This window comes from Protopterus annectens, chromosome 6.part1, assembly GCF_019279795.1.
Source record: "Protopterus annectens isolate FY-2018-M chromosome 6.part1, PAN1.0, whole genome shotgun sequence".
Classification (NCBI taxonomy): domain Eukaryota; kingdom Metazoa; phylum Chordata; order Ceratodontiformes; family Protopteridae; genus Protopterus; species Protopterus annectens.
Window position 1 is genome coordinate 408,999,810 of NC_056738.1, and position 20,878 is coordinate 409,020,687.

The 20,878-nt window shown below is 37.5% G+C and overlaps 1 protein-coding gene across 2 annotated transcripts in view; it reads left to right on the top strand.

The window, feature by feature from the left end:
- Window positions 1-20,878, top strand: part of TM7SF2 (transmembrane 7 superfamily member 2) — a 435,806-nt gene that overhangs the window by 45,059 nt on the left and 369,869 nt on the right. For both annotated transcript variants that reach the window (XM_044075830.1, XM_044075831.1), the window contains exon 3: window positions 2,750-2,946. In XM_044075830.1, coding sequence (XP_043931765.1) covers window positions 2,750-2,946 — 197 coding nt within the window. The remainder of the gene's footprint in view (window positions 1-2,749; window positions 2,947-20,878) is intronic.

Genomic DNA, 20,878 nt, shown 5'->3' on the forward strand with positions numbered 1-20,878 from the left:
CAGTGAATACACTCGAACATCTACATTTATGGTAAGTGTACACAACTGTACTTTTCCAATTTCCTTCAGACTGGCCCTCCTGCATAGGATATAATCCTCCTGTGTGCATCTTCCTTCACTCTTGTATGTCACTCTATGCTCCTCCCTGTTCTTAAAATACGTATTAACCACAGCCATGTCCATCCTTTTTGCAAAATCCACTACTATCTGACCTTCTGTATTCCTCTCCTTAACACCATCCCTACCTATCACTTCCTCATCCTCTCTATTCCCTTCACCAACATGCCCATTGAAATCCGCTCCAGTCAGCAGTCTCTCACCCCTGGGTACACTTTGGTAAGTGAGAATGATGTAGTAAAATGTAAACAAAGTAATTATAGGGATAGTAGAAAAATATAGAAACCTTATATTCGAAGGAAGAAGTTGAAAGTATAGAAACAGTGTATAAAAAAGAAGTTAAAAGGGGAATGTGAAACGTTTTTCAAATAGAGCAAAATGTTAATGAGGGGAAAAAAAACCCTGGACTGAATTAAAAAATAAAATTGGAAGAGATTGTAAATGAAGGGAAGGAAGAATCAACAGCAAGCTTGGATGGGTTGAATTTATGGGGGAGAAAATATATTTGAAAATATTGAAGGTTAGAGGAAGGGATAGAAGAAAATAAAAAAGTAGCTGCTGGGATGGTTACATTTATATGGAAGAAAGATAATAAAAATAAGAAGTGGAGGCCCATAACATTGTGAAATACCGATTATAAAATATATGAAAATGTTAGAGAGGAAGGGGTTTGTGGGGTAAAGGACAAACTGAATGAAATGTTAGTACTAAAATAAGTAATAGATGCTATTTTAAGGGAGAAAAAAAGATCTAAGATTAGTTGTTTGTGATGTAGCAAAATCATTTGACTCAGAAAGTCATGTAGCCATGTGGGACACTGTAGTGGATTATGGGGTTGGAGAAAAGTGAAAGCATTGGTGTTATGAAATGTTTTTGATGAAGGTTATAGAAAATAACGCAACGTAAGAAAAGACAGTGTGTTTTTTGTGGTGTTTTTTCTATGGATAAGGTTATGGAAAATGGTTGGTTAGGAAAGAAATATTGAAAGGGGGCAAATGGTTACCTGAGTATGTATGTATTTGTGCTGGTAATTAATGCAATAATAACAAATTTACATTAGTGAAATGAGAGAAACAGGATGGGAAATGGAAGTGTAATAATACCTGTCTCTTTCATATGCAGATGATTTAGTTATTATAACAAAAAATATAGTAGTGGATGAGGGAAATTGTGGCAAGGATGGTAAGGGTATTAAGTAAAGCTGAACAAAGTTAAATAGATCAAACGGGTTGGTGAAATGATAATATTAATGGGATATATTTTACTAGAAATTATGTAAGCATATTGAGAAGTGGGTCTGGTAATAAAAAAATGAGAGAAGTTCTGGAAAGAAGAAATAAAGACATTTATTGGTGGAAAACATTTATTTTATCCTTTAGAAAAAGGTGTGTCTCTGTGTAGGGAAAGTTGGGATATTTATGCGTATGTATGTTTCATGGAAAAATGGGAAAACTTAGTTTATCTGGGGATCCAGACTCAGTCCAGTTAGATGGCAAATTGTATGTAATGTGAAAGAAGGAGGAGCTTTCAGTTAAAAAAAAATCCACTTGTATATTTTTTAATGGCTATACACCTTTTGGGGTATTAAAAATATATAGGAGAAGGAAAGCACAGTCATAGGGAAAATATTGTATGTGCAATATGGAAATATGGAGAAAAGAAAAGTAAAAGGGGAGAAGATGATGATATGTAAAGTTGATGAAGTTAAATATGGAAAGGGATTGTATAATTTGCTAAGGAGAAATGTTATGTAATATGTCCATGGAAGGATCACTAGGATGTGGTTAAACAATAAAAATAGAAGGTAAAGATTATTTTTATGAGGCTGGAGATTTTTTTATGTAGATTTATTAATGGATAAGCAGCCAGCAATTAGTAGTATGAAATTTGAAGCAATGGGGGACAGAAAAATGGTTGTAACAAAGTGTTATTGTTTAGGCATTTAATAAAGAGAGATTTTTTGTTTTGAAAAATAAAATTAAGTGGGAAGGTTTTCAAAATATAACCATGGTTATAATACCGTGAAGAGGAGAAAGAAAACAATGTAGGATATTGATAGTAATAGCATGGGTGTTGTGGAAAAGATGACATGATGAATTGCTGTATAATAACTATAAGAATCCTGGTGTGTTGGAGAAAAGGTGGGGGCATAGAATGAAAAAATATAAAGATTTACACTATTTACAATAAATTCAGTATTTTAATGTAAATAGAATGCAAGGGGAGTTTGTATTTGTATTATAAAACAACCCATACTCTTTTTGTTTTTGATAAGTGCCATGGGATCTTTTACAACTATCCAAGCCGCCACCACCAATTCATTTTAACATCTCATCTAAAGGATGGTACACTTGGGGTGCAGCACCTGTCTTATGCTATTTTTATTGCATAAAGGTATCAGTTTCAGCCTAAATATTTTTTTCATTTATTTGCAGATGGCTACTGTATCACATACATCTTATATATGCTATCTAGTCACAAAGAAATATGCTGTTTGTTCACTTCACAGATATTTATAGGCATCACAGACAGTGTTGATTACTTTTAATGTACTAATGAATAATCTGCATTTAAATATATCCTTTCAATTTTTACAAAACATAAGAGTATTGCTTTCCTTTTATTCTTGCAGGTGCTGTAATTCTCCCATTCCTTTTGCCCAGTACAGTATTTTATCTGATTATATCATGTGGTACGAAGGAGGCAAGTGTTTTCAACTTTCCACCACCACTTCCTGAGCTGGGTGAACTTTGGAACCCTATAACTTTTTTACTATTCTTGTGCTGGATTGGGCTGCAAGCTGCGTTTTATGTGTGTCCTGTAGGAAAGGTGAGTCTAATCATTTTCACCAGGATTCACATTTTTAATTTATATTTCAAGGTGTGTGTGTGTGTGTGTGTGTGTGTGTGTGTGTGTGTGTGTGTGTGTGTGTGTGATATATAGATATGGGTCTACTTGACATTACCGAAATACCAGAAGACTGACTTTCAAAATACCGAGACCAGAATCGCAAAAGTACAGAATTCCGAATCTTCATAATGCCGAGTGTGAGAAAACTGAAAACTCTGATGTATGGATTGCCAGCAAGAGTGCAAGAAGTATTACGTAAGGCTTTGGAAATATAGGTATGTCTCTTTAAAGTTCTGTGATTTAAAAGAATATGGCGAATGTTTTGTAATTGGCAATTGTGGCAGTGTGTACGGAACAATCCAGTAACCAAAAGGTATTTCACCTTTTCCCCACTGTAGTGCAATCTCAGAGTTGGTATATTTAGTTGGGGGGAGTGCAGCCCCCCACGTTGTTAGCTTTTGGATGTTTCAGTTTAGAAAATAAAGGTTCGGAGATAGTTGTAGATATTGTGTGAGGTTTAGAAGCTGTGTTGATAATTAGGATTTATTTGTTAATGCATTAATAGTTGTTTACATTAGGGTTCATGTTGTGATTTGGAGAGTGTGTTGTTTAGTAGTGAACGGCATTGTACAGTTTTGCTGTTTTGTTTTAGTTCTCTTGTGGTGTAGGGAATAACATGTAACTTTGTAACTTTTGAGTCATTATTTTGAAAGTCAGCATTTTTAGGTGTCGGTATTGTGTAGTTTTAGATTTGTGGTCTCAGTATTTTGAAAGTCAGTGGTTTGGTGTTTTGGTAATGTGAAGTATATATATATATATATATATATATATATATATAATGTGTACACACACGCACACACACACACACACACACACACACACACACACAGTGTGTGGGGGGGTCTCTGAGGGTCTCTGTGCGTCTGTATGCGTATTGTCTGTGTGTAACACAGTGAGATCTTCAGTAGTAGTTTTGATTTATTCTGTTGACTTTTCCCATCTACGTTTCAGAAGGAAATTTTAATTGCCAGTAAGTTAATCTTTTGATAAGGATGTAATGGTCATAGTATTGAACTGTTGACTAAGGCTTCAGTTTTTTTTTTTTTGCATTCTTACCTTTTGAACAAGAAACAACAATGGTGATCAGGTGGAGAATCATTTTTACATTGTACATTTGTGTATAACTTTCATAAAAATTGCCTTTTGGAGGAGTGGGAAGAGAACATATAGGTGAAAAGCGGCAGCAAGTATAACTGAACAGTAATTTTAAAATAACTGTGGTGTAACTTTCCTTTAAGTTGTACAAGCATACAAATGTCAGTTGAGGTTATACACATGTATTATATTTTCATTCTTTGTTAATTTCAGGCACAGGTGAAAAACAAGAAAATGGGTAAAAAGCACATGAGTGTCGCAGCAGTGATTTTGAGTAAACCTAATGAAATGTGCATGTATCTGGTTTGCTCCATCAGCCTGGAAAATATGGGATGGAGACCAGTAAAATAACATTATTTTAAACTTGATAGTGTTAACCCGACACTGATACATGATTGTGCTGGTGTCCTTTATAAGGCATTAATGGTAGATTATACCAACGTGTTGGCAAATGTTTGTCTTCTTGCACCAGTCACTTCTACCTTGAATGTTCATACAAGAAAGAGGAAAGGATGACTACCTAAAGCATTCTTCTGACAATGTAACCTGGAAATGGGCTGCTGCATCGCCTTAGCCATCATCTTTGCAGTTAAAAGCCAAATATTGCAGGTAAATGGACCCAACTTCCTAAAATTGAAGGGCTATTGATTCATTAGAGCTGCATCTCTCTGCTCTAATTTGTTGTGTTTTGTTTACCAAACCTTACTGATTGAGTGTTTTCAATATTCAGAAAACAACTTCACACATTTACATTCACTAACACTTTTGCCTAATTTCTTGAACATTTGTTTAATAATCTTCTGTATTTCCTAGGAAAGACCACTTTTGTCATTCTGACCACCTTATTGTATTGGGAGAAATATAGACAGGGAGTGGAGAGGAGGCCAACCAGAAGCAACAGAGAGAAGGGAAAGGAGACAAACCTTTAAATCCAGAGCAACAGAAAATCTAAGCTTTTGGCTTTCTTCATCTGTCATAGAAGACCTTTTTCAAAGCTGAAGAGTTTTGTATGGGTACAGACCAGCCTGGAAATTGAATCCCTGTTAGAGAGCAAGGTCTGAATAAATGTTTCTACAAGTGCCTGAGACCAAATCCATAGAAGGAGAAATAAGATCACTCTGAGATCTTAAGCTGCACTGAGTCTCTGAACAAAATCCTGGAATCGAGTACACTTGTAGGAAGAAGATAAATAGGGAAACAATCAAAAGGGAGCTCCCTTTAGAGGAAAGCTGCATATCACCAAGCAGCCCTTTCTAGCCAGTCAGAGCTTCCAGGGGCTATTACTATCATGGGCTGTGAGGCAAACCAGATTACATGTAGTGCTTTATTTCCCCCTTCTGAGTCATTCTTTAGCTGCACTAATCATCTCTATGCTTTCCCATACATTTATGGAGCTTTCTTCTACTTGTAAATGCTTTAAATAACTGTGCATATGTGAGCTGTACTGAATTAAAACAAATTAAAAGTAGGGGAAGAAGGCAAAACTATTTAAATAGGTTCATGGGCTTAATTGCCAAATTTACGGCATACTAACCTTCAGGAAATTTGATGGTGAAATCCCATGTTGGTATTTTCACCAATATGAAATTAAGACTAGCTTCAAAGGACATTAATGACCGACTTCTGATTGTAAGGGGAAAGCTTATATCATAGACTTAGAGGACATTTTAAATGCATGGTCATATTTTTATTCCTGTTACTGATGCTTAGTATTAGGTGCTTTGAACTTCAGTATGGAACATTCTTCGTGATTTAAAAAATATGATAAATAGTTACAAAATACCATCCCAGGACAAGCATGTTCTCTGTGTGGTATGTTTAGGATTCCTACATTTACAGACTGACTATATTATTTGTAAGGGCTAAAAGAAATTAGAGAAAAGAAAACACAAACTAGACTTTAAGGAATTGTAAGCCCTCTCCCTCTCAGCCTTCAAAGCAGTCTCAGAGCTCCAAAATACTATCTCTAAGTATGTAGGACTTGGTACAAAACAAATTTGGATAAGTCTCATTCTTCTAGAGATTCTTACCCTGTTAGGAAGTCCATACAGGTGGATGGTGAATCTTCATGTAGTACTTCTCTGGTCCCTAAACTCCTAGTTCTGGACAGAGACAAACCTAAGCTATCTATGCAGGATACTTTGTCTTCTCTCTTGGAGGTAAAGTTAGGTAGGTTTACTTCTCATAGGCCTTCCAATGTCAAGTCATTTTGGTCCATGAGATCTGTTTCTTCTCGCTGTAATCTCTCTCTGACTGTTGTTTTAAAAGTATGGAAAGATAATGGAGGCTGTCTGAAATGGGCTCATCTGTGCCTGTAACTCAGACTCTCTTTTCCTGATACGTGAGTATTTTATGTCTTTTACCTTGTCTTCCTTATTGGCCCCAGCCTTAGTACCAATTTTGACAGGATTAGAGCCCACCCAGCTGGTGTCACATTTGATTTTAGGTTAGCCAACAGTAGTCAACTTGAAGGAACAGACCTTATTAATTTTATGAAGGCAGAAATAAGTAACTGGACTGGTATTCCACAGTAGGATTTGTTCATTGAATGGGCACATTGGGTGTATGTTCCAAACCTGGCCATGAGAAAGCAGCCAAGACCTGTATAAGTAAAAATGCAATCATACCAGCAGAAAGAGTTGATCTTTACAAAACCATGACAGAAATGGAAAAGTATTAAAAACTGCAGGTAGCAAAGGGGTTGTGGAAAATGATTAATCTCTGTACACTAGGTAGAAGAGAAGCAAATTTATCCCAGCAATCTAATCAAGAGGCAGTTGTGAGATTAACTCTGCTGTATCCAGCTGTCATCAGAATATCTTTCCTGGAAGATCAGAGGCATTTCTAATGCAGAACAGGCTAAGGAGGAAATAAAAAAACGTTTATGCAACCAAAAGTGAGCAAGCAAAGAGAAGGGCTCTGTTTCTAATTCTTCTGACAGTAAAGCTCATAGAGAGACTTTGCCAATGAAACCTTATCTGATGTTCCAAGCGAAAATGCTTAAGGGACAGAAAAAATGCAGAGGAGTTGTCTAGAAGAGTCTGGAGTACCTTAAACTTGAACCAGAGTCTGGTGTGAGGAGATGTAGTAAGACCAGCAACACTAACATTACTGAATTAATGGGAGACTGTAAAGCATCAATCACTTTTGTGAAATATGGTTTTGCAAGAAAATGCTGGTGTAAAAAATGGACCTTTGGTGACTTGTGGGTGGTCTGTAAAGTATATACCACACTGCCATTAATGTTTAGAAGGACACTAAAAGGAAAAAAGGTAACTGTAAGTAAAAACAATGTTTGTCATTAGTATTTGTATAAAACATTTTGATATAAATTGCATGTTATACATTGTAAAGCAGTTTTGTGTATTGTGTAGTTAGTGGTATTTAAATGCAGGGGAGTATCTTCATTGACTGCTGTATGCCTTAAAGATATTAAAGTAAGCAAGTACTTTTAGTTGGAAAAAACCTAGGCTTTACAATATAATGAGAAGAAAGGCTGGACAAAAGCAAGTTTAATGTTAATATGCTGTAATCTTGGGTTGCTGAGGCAAGGTGTAAAACTGTATTGATTATATTATTTGTAGAATTAAATTTTCCTTTTTTATAAGCAAGTAGGCTAGAAAAATAAGACAAAGTAATGAAAGCTATGAAAAATGCCACGTTTCTTAAATATGCAAAGATTAGCTTGTTTTTTTTTTTTTTCATTAGTAAAAGTACATTGGGAGTCAAGAGTCAAGACGTCTGTAGCTGAAGGCAGCTGTACGTTCTGTTCTGACTGAAAATTTTAAAAAATCCTTGCTGACTACTTTTGCGTGGAAATGAGCTATGTGCAGGTGCAAGCAATTCATCTTGAGAGTTTTGAGCAGTCTTTACTGAGGGAAATGCAAAATTTTAAAGGTACAATGGCAAGCAGTTCAATGAAAAATAGATTTATTGATTAGGGGCAGTTGTTCCTATGTGGATGATTAAACTTAATATTTTGAAGATGTACGTAGCTTTGTGTGTTTGTTCTAAGTTAATACTTGCTGGGGATGTTTTGAAATTTTGTTTAGTTTTTTTTTTGTCTTAGGGCTTTCTTTAAAACAAAAAGACTTGAACAATGTGACATAGCTTCAAAAGGAGATGAGAAGAAACAACTGCATAAATAGCCTAGCAAACTGTAGTGTGTGCTTATAATGCAAAAGTTGGAAATACACATTCATAAAATTGACATGTATAAGTGGTGGGGACAGCTTTTTATCATAATGGCTACTCTACGCATATTATCTTGGAACATAAATGGCTTTACGGGTATAGACAAAAAGAAGCAAGTACATTAAGAAATTCAGAGTGCAAATCACAATGCTGCAGGAGTTTCATTTGGAAAAAAAATGAGCATGTGAATTTGACAAGGAAAGGATTTCAGGATGGATGGATTCACCAGAATACCAAGGACAAAGGAAAAGGGGAGTGATCGTACTAGTTGCCAGGGGGACTCCAATAGTAATAGAAGAGGGGGGAAAAGCTAATAATGGTAGATTTGTGATAGTAAGGGGCTGCATGCAAGTGAGGAGGATCATGCTGGCATGTCTTTATATTCCACCAAAACCTGCTACTATGGAGTTTTAAAAAATTGGGAGAAGTAATCATCTTTCAGCAGGGAATATTACTTGTAGTTGAGACTGGAACCTGATTTGCAATCAGAAGGATATATCCGGGGATCTAGAAGGGAAAACAGAACAGAAGAGTGTAGATTTCTGAAGAAATTATGAAAATATTTGGTATGGAAGATGTTAATTCAGCAGTAGGAGTTCGGAGAGAATTTGCTTATTATTCCCCAAGGTACAATAGCTGGAATAGACTAGATAGACATTATATTTCACAGGAACATGTGCATTTAATTGAAAGCTTCGTGATACATCCAATAACTATTTCATAATGTATGCTGATTAAAAATGCAGGGTAATGAAGTAAGAATGAGGCACTGACACTTTCCCACCTGTCTTAAAAAGGAAGGAATTTAAGGAATGGATAGTGAAAATTTGTGTTAGGGAAGGTATAAATTTCACTGAATGGGGTAGCTAGTGAGTGGGATAAAATGAAAACAGAGTTTTAAAACAGAGTAGAAATAAGAGAGAGAGAGAGAGAGAGAAATGGTTAAAATGTAATAGGAGTTATTTAGAGAGACTGACAATTGCTCAAGTATTGCAAACTAAGGAGAATCTCACAGAACAAGAAGAGATACAGATGTGTAGTGCTAAAGAGAAAATAAGGGAATATCTGGATAACGTGTATAAGTTTAGAAAGATTGCTGTTAAGCAACTATTTCTGATATCTCCATTGTGCAAATTTTTTTAGCACAATTTAGGCAGCAGAAAGTAAAAAGGGTTGTCGCCAAACCTGGGGAGCTTATAACAGGAAAAATAGCTGGCTATTTTAGAAATTTTATGAATATTTGTGTAAAGCAGAGAGATATGAAAATAAAGAAAGAGCATAATTAGGAGGAGATGAAAAACTGTAGTGTATAGTCAATCTTCAGGAAAGTTTCCGGGAACAGATGGCATTCCTGTGGAGGTTTGGAAGTTAGGATGATAGAAAATGAAAGATATGGAAGATTTTATTTATCATTGTTATAAAAGGAGGGGAAGCACCAACAACTTGAAAGAAAGCTGTGGTGGCTATATTACCTAAAAACAAAAAGACCCATCAAATCCAGCTTCATACAGACCCATTTCAATTTTAAACCATGGTTATAAAGTGTTTATTTCTACAGTAGTTAAAAGAACGGTAAAAGTGTTGCCAAAATTGATAGATGTGGATCAAAAGTGGTTTTCTGTAAGGGACTCAAATATTTGACATTAATAGAACAATAATGATCCAGAGAAGCAGAATGTAAGAAAATACTGCTGCTGGTAGTGGGTCTTTATGCAGAGAAAGCATTCAGTAGAGCAGGCTGGGATTTAATGTGCAGGGCAATGGAAGCATTTGCAGTCCCTAATTATAATAATAAGGTTAATTAGGATATGTGAAGTATTGAAGGCAAGAATTAAAGTGACATGGTTCCTCCCTGATAAGCTGTTTTGAACAGAGTAATCCTGCAGGGGTGCCCTTTTTCCCCCCTTTATTTTTAGCCTTTGGCAAAGAAAATTAGGGACTCAAAAATGTAAGGATATAATTGATATGGTAATCAGGAAAAGTTGGATGTACTTGCTGATATCATTTTGTGCCTGATAAATCCCGGAAAAGAACATCTCTGTGTTGTGGAATGTTTTGAGACAGTTTCAAGTCTTTTTGGGATATAAAACTAATGAAAAATAAAAGCTATAGACGCAAATTATGTAGTCTTACATGAATTGGTTCAGCAATACCCATATTTATGGGTACGCAATAAGATGAAGTATTTAGGAGTCTGGATTAAAATGACTTGTGTTATGGCAGCTAAGGATATGTGGGAAGACACTAAACAAACAGTAGTGCAAAACCTAAGAATCTGGAAGCTCTTATTTATGGATATGGATAGTAAGATACAAGCAGTTAAAAAGGTTTTTAGTCCCTTCAGTTTTATATATGTCAGACATGTTTTTATCAACCAGAGAAGTTGCAGATCGGAATTAGTATAGTTAAAGGAATTTATCTGGGAGGGGAAGAGGGCAAAAGTTGAGTGGGATAAGTTGATTCTTCCACTAGAATAAAGTGGTTTAGGATTACCTGATTTTTAGGAGTTACACAGTTAAGGCTTGTATACATAACACAAGCAGAAGGATATAATTCAAAATAGAAAGAGATGATGATGAAGCGGGGGGAACTTCAAGAAACAGAGGGTGGGATTTTGGATGCAGATCCTAAAGGAGGGGAAAACAACTGTACAAAATATTATCTTCCTAAAGTAGCAGAAATTATTCTAAGAACTAAGCCTACACAAGAATGTAGAAAGGAGATTTGGCCAGTAGAGTTGACTGCAAGTAGAGTTACAGGAAATGGGCAAGAGGGGGATGGAATTTACTGGAGAAAACTGGCAAAGGAGCCAAGGAAATGGGAGCAAATAACTAGAGAGGGAAACTATCAGATAAGGCCAAGAAGACATTTGGACTGCAGGCTAGACTGACTTTTTTTTTCAGGAGATGATCTCAGAGTATAGGCAAAGAGAAAGGGGTAGGGAATTCGTAAGTTTGAATCTAGAACTGAAGCTGCTGTTAGAGATAATTAGTAGTGCATATAAAATATTGCACAGTAACTATAAGAATCAATCGGAGGAGGTTAGAAAAGATTGGAAAGAAAGATTAGAAAAAACATTGCAAGAGACCAATGGGAGAACATATGTATGGCTTTGAAGTATGCAACAAAATCCAGAAGGTTTAAGATCTCTGGAAGTATTTGCATAGGTATTTTATTCCCCAAGCAGACTTCTAAAGAGTTTTTTCCTCAGGTAGATAATACATTTCTGAAGTGTGACTTGGGGGAGGTAACTGGGAACATATGTTTTGGGAGTGTAATGAGTTGACAGATTTTAAAATATTGGGTGAACAAATGGTTGTAACTAAGGAAATGATTATTCTGAGCTAAGAACATGATCTGAATTGCCTAAACATAGTAAGGCCTTATTAAGTTTAATTATGTTGGCTGCCAAAAAAGCATTTAATAGAAAATGGAAATCAGTCTAAAACAACATTATTTGAAGAATGAAATATTATAAGAGATAAAAAACTGGAAGAGGGTCATTTGAAAAGGAAAGGAGCAAGTTACATAGCATTAAGTGGAAATTGTGGGAACAATACATGCAGAATAATGTTCAGGAGGAGGAATGAGGTTGAAAGGAAGGGAATTCAGCCACTTGTGTATTTGATTGATGATAGTTATAAGGAAAGGAAAGATTTGTGATGTATAGTGTATGTAAATTAAAAAAAATGTAATATGGTTTGTTTTTAATGTATGTTTGCCTAGTGCTGATTTAATAAGGTCTTTAAAAATATTGGGACTAGACAGTTGGAAGCAGAATGAGATGTGCAGAGTTACAACTAAGAACTGCCTTCAGCATCTTAAAGAAGCCTTACAGATATCTGACTGAAATGGACACTGAATGTAGACTTCATAGGACCTGCAGGTGCAGAGTAGCTGCTTCGACATATTACCAAAATAAAGGAAATTGCTGCTGACAACACCTCCACTGTTACCCTTAAAGACTGGAAACTAGTGCCCAGGATTAAGAGTACAACATTTTATCAAATTTCAAAGTTTGAACAAAAACAGCATATTCTTTACAGGAGTAAATGTTCTTGCATTAACATCATCTAGACACACAGCCTAGTTGTTCTTGTTCCCTTTGAGTTGTACTTGTATAAAGCATCTCCAGACCAGAAAACGCTTGCCTGTACAAATGTTTATGTGCTATTAAGAAGGAGCCATTGTATTTATATACTGCATAAGTAATATTACATTAGTTTTTATTACAAAAGAAGCAATTTATGAGAAGAGAAGAACAGGTAGGCTGTCATTCAAGGTCCTCTCCATCCCACCTCTTTTCTCTTCCTTACTTGTGACATGCCCTCTTGAAACAAATGTGGATTTCCTGTCTATTACTCATTCTGGTAGCTCATTGCATCACTCCACAGTCTTTTTCATTAATAAGTACTTATGCAGATCTCAAGATTTTGTCTTTGTGGTCTGCAACCTGTGCTCTTTGCCCTAACCCTTCACATTTCTCCAGCAAGGCATTTTGAACCAGAATTATGCCCCCTTGTTCCATCTGATCCTGGTGAGGACAGTCCCATCTCTAGCCTCATACCACACCCCTTCCACTCCATCCCATATACCCTTCTGGTGACTTTTTTTGACTTCTTTTAGCAGCTGTGTGTCCTCCAGAATATCACACTGAACTTAAGGAGGAGACTGACCATGGCCTATAAGAGCATGAGTTATATGGTTCTTCTAGTATGTGTCCCCCAGCATTTTATTTGCTGCTGCCTTGTCAAGCCTAGATGCAGTGAATACACCTAGGTCACATCTGCCTCTATGTATATAAGTTTATGTGTATATTAATAACAACTGTAAGGAAGTACATATGTAAAAATATTTGTACCTTATTCACTTGTATATATTACTGTGTCTTAACAGTATAATGTACTATGTAAAACAGATGTATAATTGTCTCCCTATCAAAATATCGGCAGTCTGAATGCCGAGTGCCATCACATCAAAAAAAAGATCAAAAATCCTGGAGAGGAGAGAATCTTGAACATCACTGTTCTCTTTTAAACTTTTGTTTTGCACAATGTGGCGGCAAGCCCTCCCCCCAACTTATATATGCCAACTCTGAGACCACCGTACCATGGAGAAAAGGGAATATTCCAAGAAGTAGTCTTCATAGGTTCATAGATTAGTATTAGGTAACTGCCCTTGCGAGCCATTTTAAGCCTAGCCAATTATCCCTTGTGAGACTCGAACCCAACTTCTCGGACTTTGTATATGTAAGTCCATATTTTCAGCCATTCAGTCTCCTTGTTAATTTTTAAATGGTTGCCTGTGTAATTGTGTATAGCAGCTTGTTAAATGTAATTGGATTTATACTTCTCACAATTTCCAGGAGTGCTGTTTCATTGAAGTAATTCAACTAAATGGCACGAAGCACTGAAAGATGTGTTTTTCTGTGAGGGCAAACCCACTAACAACCCCACCCCCCATGAAGCAGGAAACCTCTTGCACCTTTCCTTCTAATCTTTTTGAAGTTGGAAGCCATGTTTTTATGGAGTTTTACTCATGAGACCACTTCAAGCAAAACTATATTCAGAGTTGCAGTCAGCAAGTTGTGCATTCTTGACTTGTAAATCAACAAATACATATTTTACCATTATAATAATTTATGATTTAAGTATTGGAAAACTATGTATATAGCTGATAATTTGTACGCATTGCTAGAAACTGTATAGTTCTGGATGTCTTTCATACTTTATAAGCATGCTTAAACATAGATGTACAAGCAGTTCCATTATGTCACACACATAGAAAGAGTGCATTGATGTTGTAAGGTCAGCCAATGTAGCGTGTGTTGAAGCTTATACTTTGTGGATGAGCACAGTATGTTTTGCAGGCATGCACAAAAAAGATTAGTATCCTTTTAAGCTTATCCATTCATGACCCAATTTTCCCAAATATCAATGCCTAAGGACTAGAATGGCTTTGGTATATGCCTTTGTGGAGAGCCACATAGGATATTTATTTACTCCCTGTATAGTCTGTGTCATCACTCCAGCTGTTGCTAAATGCCTGGTCAGGTCTGTGCTGAAGGGTGCATTGTACTCTATTATTGGTCTAATGAGGGCTGGGTACTGTGAGACTGTGATCTTCTTAGATCTGAATGCCATGCCCTTGTTTGTAAGTTGTGCTATGTAGAAGGATTCTCACCATCAAGGGCACATGATGATCAAAGTTCAGGTTACTGTCAGCCTGAGTTCCCAAGTCCCTCACCACTGTGATTACTCATAGGGGAGTGCTATCAGTGTTGTAATTTGCAAGGGTGGTTGTTTTCCCAAAGGGTATAATTATGCATTTTTTTTGCATTGAGTTTTAGGCCATGGCTTTGGCACCAGGTGTTTTAGTGTTAGACCCTCCTATAGGATATCTATATCTTTGGGAGATTCAATGATTTCACCCAACTCGCAGTTGTGAGCAGTTTTGGTCAGCCAAAGGCCCTGTACATTTGCCTTGACTTCACAGAAGCAAATTCTGAACGGGAGAGGTCCCAATACCAATCCCTGTGAGACACTCAGAGGTGGATTCCACCACCCTAAATTTATCTGTTCTAACTGTGAGACATTTGGCTGTCCATCAGATGACCTAAGGAATTATTGCCTAAATTTGTGAGTAGTTTGTCTATAATACCCGAGTGTAGTATTGTGTGAAATGCATTTGCCAGGTTGAGGTAGGCAGTATGCACCATTTTGCCACATCATGACTCTAGTGACCTTCTCAAAGAAATCCATCAAGTTTAGTAAGCATGACCTGCCCTTTATGAAACCATACTGGGGATGGGTCCAGTGTTTGAAGGTTTCCTGTGCCTTTGTTTATTAGATCCACGGTAATTCTTTCTATGGCCTTGCATATAAGACTAGTCAAACTTCTGGGTGTACAGGCCCCTGGGTCTGTACCATTTGTGGAGTGATGACTACTGTAGTCCTCCATTTCCTAGTGATGAAGTCTGTCTGCAGGCTGTGGTCGAATAGAGATTCTAGTGGGCCTGAGAAGTCGTATTTCAAGCTATTTCAGAGGCATCCAGAGATATTATCAGGACCAACTGTAGCAGTGTTTTTAGCTTTCCAAGGTATAATGAGGACCTCTTATTTAGTGGTAGTTGAGGGAAGAATGGTAAAGGATATTTCCTGGGGGGGGTAACTGGGGGTGATGGGGGGTAAATTGGAGCTAAATTTATTGGCCATTAAGTCTGCTATATCCTCCGGTTTGGTAAAGGGAGTTCCATTTACTAGCAGTTCAGCACACTGTTGGGTGTTGTTAAGGTTTCATATATAATTGAAAAATACTTTATTTTTATCCTTAGTCTGTGAGGCTATTTTGCCTCAAAGCCAGCTTTGGTGAACATTTAGTCTCCTGAGTTGTTTGTTGAAACTGATGAGGGAATTATTTGCCTCTTGGGTGTAATCCTTCCTATTTTGAACTGGATTTTCTTTCTTTTTTGTTATACAATCTGTTTATACTGGGGTCCCCCAAGGGGGCTTATTTTTGGAGTTTGTTTTAAGTTGATTTTGGTTTGGTACTGCTGTTTCATTACAGTTATTCACATGCTTGAACAATGTTTCCATAAACACTTTCACATAGGCTGCGGTGTTCTCTGAGTTGAGGGGGGTGAAATTTAGCTATGCCATTGCTTAATATGAGGTAGCTGGCCTTGGAAAAGATCTTAAAGGTTCTGGGGTTTGGGAGTTCGGGCATTATTTTTCAATGGTGACTGCTTTGTGATTTGATTTGACCAGTGAGGACATTATACAGGGTTGGGGGTGCAACATTCTGTCATATTTGTGCATACCTGATCCAGGATATTTGTGCAGAGTAATTGTTCAGGGTATTTGCATTGACAAAATATAGGAGTCTTTGAGCCTGCATGTTAGTGGTTGTGGGTGTGATAGTTGAAATCAACCATAAATATGGCTTTGGTCTGAATGGTGACTGAGTACAGTGAGGTACACAGTATGGTTATCCTGAGTCATAAATGGGGCCCTATAGCTAGTAAGAACATAGCATATAATGTTGTTTGACTACTCTTGAGGTGTGCTTATGTTTTATGTAAATTGATACACCTCCACCTCTTATCCCTTCTTATGCGAGTAGTCTAAATATGTGGAAGGCATTACAGCCTTGCACTGCCAGGGTGCTTCACGGGCTTTAAACCATGTTTCCATAACTGCACAGATGTCAACACTCTCAAGGATGAACAGCACTTACAAGGAGCAGGCCTTCTTGTTGAGACTCCTAGCATTGAGCAGTAACACGTTTAGTTTATATTAAGTAGAATGTACTACATTGGAAGGTTTATCAGGTTGTCATTGCCTATAATAAGGCACTATAGGAGTGGGTAATGTTTTGGCCAATATCTGAAAGCCTAGTGAGGACAGGTGCAGACTACTACACAAAGCAGTGTGGCGATTATGGCCACCAAGCCGGTGAATATTGGATCTCCTTTAGATAGGCACCAGTAACTAAGCCAGTTGTAAATCACCTTCTGTTTATATTGTGGCATCATCCATGGAGAAAGTAAAATGTTGCTCAGTGATAGGCTCATACCTGCCTGGGAGACATATTCTGAAAGCTGTATTGTGCCTTTCTTCATATAGTCTAAGGAGGTACGTCTCCGAACATTAATGCTTACATGGATTACAACAGAGTCGTATTGGTACTTGTGAGTCAGTGTCCTGAGTGCATGTGTTCTCTGGCAGATGCTTGCCCTAGAGAGGCAACTGACCTGACTGTCTCCTCACTCACCCTGGTAAGTGGAGCATCATTGTGTCTCATAATAGTCTTCAATGACCACTATATTGGGTTCTGTGGTACTTTGCATTCAGGGCTTAGAGGTTAAGACTTTGTGAGATGTGGTTGTATGTGTCCTGTAGAGTGTTTGTGAGGTTGCTGCGGACAGCAGCTGGGAGACCTTTGAGGTTTGGGTATATTGTATTTAAGAGCCTCAACATATGTGAGTTTGTTTCTGATCTATAGTAGGTGAAGTGCATGTGTGTTACTGGCAGCCTGTGCAGCTGTAATATAGTAAGAGCAAAATCAAAAGGTTATCCCAATAAAGAAGTTATAGTATGTATTCCCAATAAAGACGTTATAGTATATATGTTGCCTGAGGGCATATTTGTCAATTACAATGTTTTGTCCTAAGGGATTTAGTTTATATATATATATATATATGTATATATATATATATATATATATATATATATATATATATATATATATATAAAATGTATTTGGATAGTCATCATATCTTGTGCAGATATACAATACAGTGAATGTATACCACCATTTACCATTTACGAGGTACTGAGACTTTTTTGTTGTACCACTGACAGCCACTGTTCCTGTCAATGATTATGGTGTGAACTTTTGCAATGCAGTCATCCACAGGACTGTTCGGGGTTTTACAAACTTTTGATGACTAAATAACTGTATGTGTACAAATCTTTTTAAGGTGATGCATTGAGCTGATGAATATTATGCCATGGTACTCATACAGGTATGCATATGTGTTATGCTGTATGACATGGAGTGCTGCAGTACATATGTGGGTATTACTATGCCATAGTACTCTTACAGGTATGTATATCTTGTTTGTGCATATAATATATTTATGTAGAGAGAGACGTGTGTGTATGTAGGTGTGTGTGTGCCTTCCACATGAAGCCAGTATAAATGTTCACTTGAAGCTCAACAGCAAGGGAAGGAACAGGAAACTCTGATGCAGTTAATGTTGAGGAGTGATAGGCTAGTGAGTTCCCATATCACAGAGCAACTGATGGCACAGGATGAAATTGAACAGAATGTTCCACAGGAAGATGCTACAGAACCTTCTATAGAATGTCCACATGAATTGGAAAACAAGGGATGTGCCCTCAGTTTGGAAGAAAATGAGCTAAGAGAAGAGGTGCTTGATTTTAATAGGCTTAGACAGATATATGAAGATCAATGAAAGACTGCAGAAGTTTAATAAAACCCAAAATGTAAGAAATCTGATAAAACAAATGAACATAGTAATTAGGACTGTTCATAGAGATCCATGCGCTATAACAGAGGTAAACAGGATATACTACTGTGCAGCTAAATTAGTAGCTGATAAAGTTGTACTTCAAGATTACATGGTAGTGAGACAAAGGAAAAAGGAGAGAAATTGAATACCATCATGGAAATATTGAATAGAGAAAACTATAAAGCAGTTAAGACAAGAAGTGTCACTGTTAGAAGACTATAGAAGAGGGAACAGATCAACAAAAATTGTAAGAAAGATGGATGTGATGTAAGCAATGCACAGTATTAGAACAGACCAGGGTCTCTCATGCTGTATCTCAAATAAACTAAAAATTTCAGCAGATGTGGAAAAACTTAGAAGATACGAAGATAAATATAAAGGAAAAGTACAAAATAAGTGATTTATTGATGACCCAAAAAAAATTTCATCTGCTTTTACTGTACTTGTGTTTTTACCTACTTCTTTTTACTTTTGCATCATCTTAAAATACTCAATTGTATTTATTACTGCTTGGTGTAACTCATTCTAAGCCTTTTGGTTTAAACACTTGGGCTTCGGACCAGTTAGTTGTTTTGCACTGAGAGGGTTTGTGGTCTGCACTGTTGTGGCAGAACAGGTAGCTTACATCCTTCTAGGTTGAGAACTGCTGATTGAGGGCTCAGTGTCTGTTATTCTATAAGTGTATTAATTCTGGTTTAAGCACTTGGGCTTTCAAGCCAGTTATTTTACATTAAGAGGGTTCGTGGTCTGCACTCTTGTGGGAGGAGAGGCTGGACTCTGCCCTTCTGAGCTGGGAATTTCTGGTTAAAGGCTTATAGTGCATGCATATCTGAACTGTTCCTTACTGAAGTTGGTGCGCCTTGTTTGCTGTGGCATAGACTGGATTCGGGCCTGCTGGATCTAGCTTTGTTTGTGTAACTTGAGCACTAATCCAGACATTCTCTAAAGTATTCAATGGTATTTATTACTGCTTGGTTGTAACTTGATTAAAGTGTAGCTATCATTCAAGTCTTTTGGATTAAGCACTTGGGCTTCAGAACAGTTGTTTTACATTAGGAAGGTTTGTGGCAAGCACTGTGGTGGCAGGACAGGTAGCTTTCATCCTTCTAAGTTGGGAACTGCTGATTGAGAGCCCAGTGTCCAAGTGTATTAGTTCTGGTTTAGGCACTTGGGCTTCAGGCCAGTTATTTTACATTAAGAAGGTTCGTGGTCTGCACTCTTGTGGGAGAAGAGGCTGGACTCTGCCCTTCTGAGCTGGGAATTTTCTGGTTAAAGGTTTATAGTGCCTGAATATTTGAACTGTATCTTACTGAAATTGGTTCACCTTGTTTGCTCTAGCATAGACTAGATCCAGGCCTACTGAATCTAGCTTTGTTTATATGCTTGTTGTTTGTTTGCTTGTTATTTCCCTGGAAGCTAATTCCACCTAATACGCAACTTCTCAGCGCTTCTGTGGATCACTAGTGATATCTGCATTGCTTACTGTACTTATTTCCTTGTTTCACTTGAAAGAAAGTTACTGTTTGTCATTTTTGCATTTAGTTACTTGTAACTCATTGCACTCAAGTTACCTGGCACTTGCTCACTAAAGCAATTATATAAGTCAGCACTAAAAATTAAAAGCACTACACCCTCACTCCCCACTGGCCCTTGTTTTCAATTAAGGATTTCCCAATATTATTCTAGCATGTCCAAAGGTCAGTTGTCAATCTCCTCTCCGGTCCAGCTGGTGAATCTGGGAATCTTGAGGCAATGTTATAACTGCCTCATGTACACAGACAACCCTCTCCTCCTCCCACATAACACAAATACTTGCGAGATGCAGCTATTTAGCCAAACTGGAGGCTGAGCTCTCTCAACTCAGGACTGGCAAGACCAGACAGGAGGAGAAGGCAACTACACACACCACAAAACCAGCCTCACATAATGCTACCACTCCACTGAATCAAACACATAAACACACAAAGACATACTCGGAGGCTCTGAGTAAAAATTTACCTAAACAGCAGAGGCCTCCAAAGCAGACACCCAAACAACTGCTACCTCAAGACACCAACGCATAAACCACAAAAGCAGTGTGCAAAGCAGTCACAGCCCTTAAGGCCAAATACAACACCAAACATACTTGTCATAGGTGACTCCATAGTCAGACACACTGACGTCCCACTCACCAGGCTGAACAAGGAGAGGGTCACAGTAAGCTGCCTATCGGGCGCTAGAATCCGCCACATAACACAAGCACTCGGGTCACTCCATGGCAAGTACAAATATGACACAGTCATTGTCCATGCTGGTGTGAACGACCTGAGACGTACCTCCCTGGACTACATGAAAAAGACATAGAGGAGCTCTCTGATTATGTAGCCCAGGCAGGTATGACCCTAACCCTGAGCAGTATCCTTCCTTCACCAAGAATGATGCCACAATATAGAGACAAGATGATCAGCTTTAACAATTGGCTTAATGTCTGGTGTCATTCAAAGGGGATCCAGTGTCTGTCTGCCTGGGATGACATGCTTGACAAGC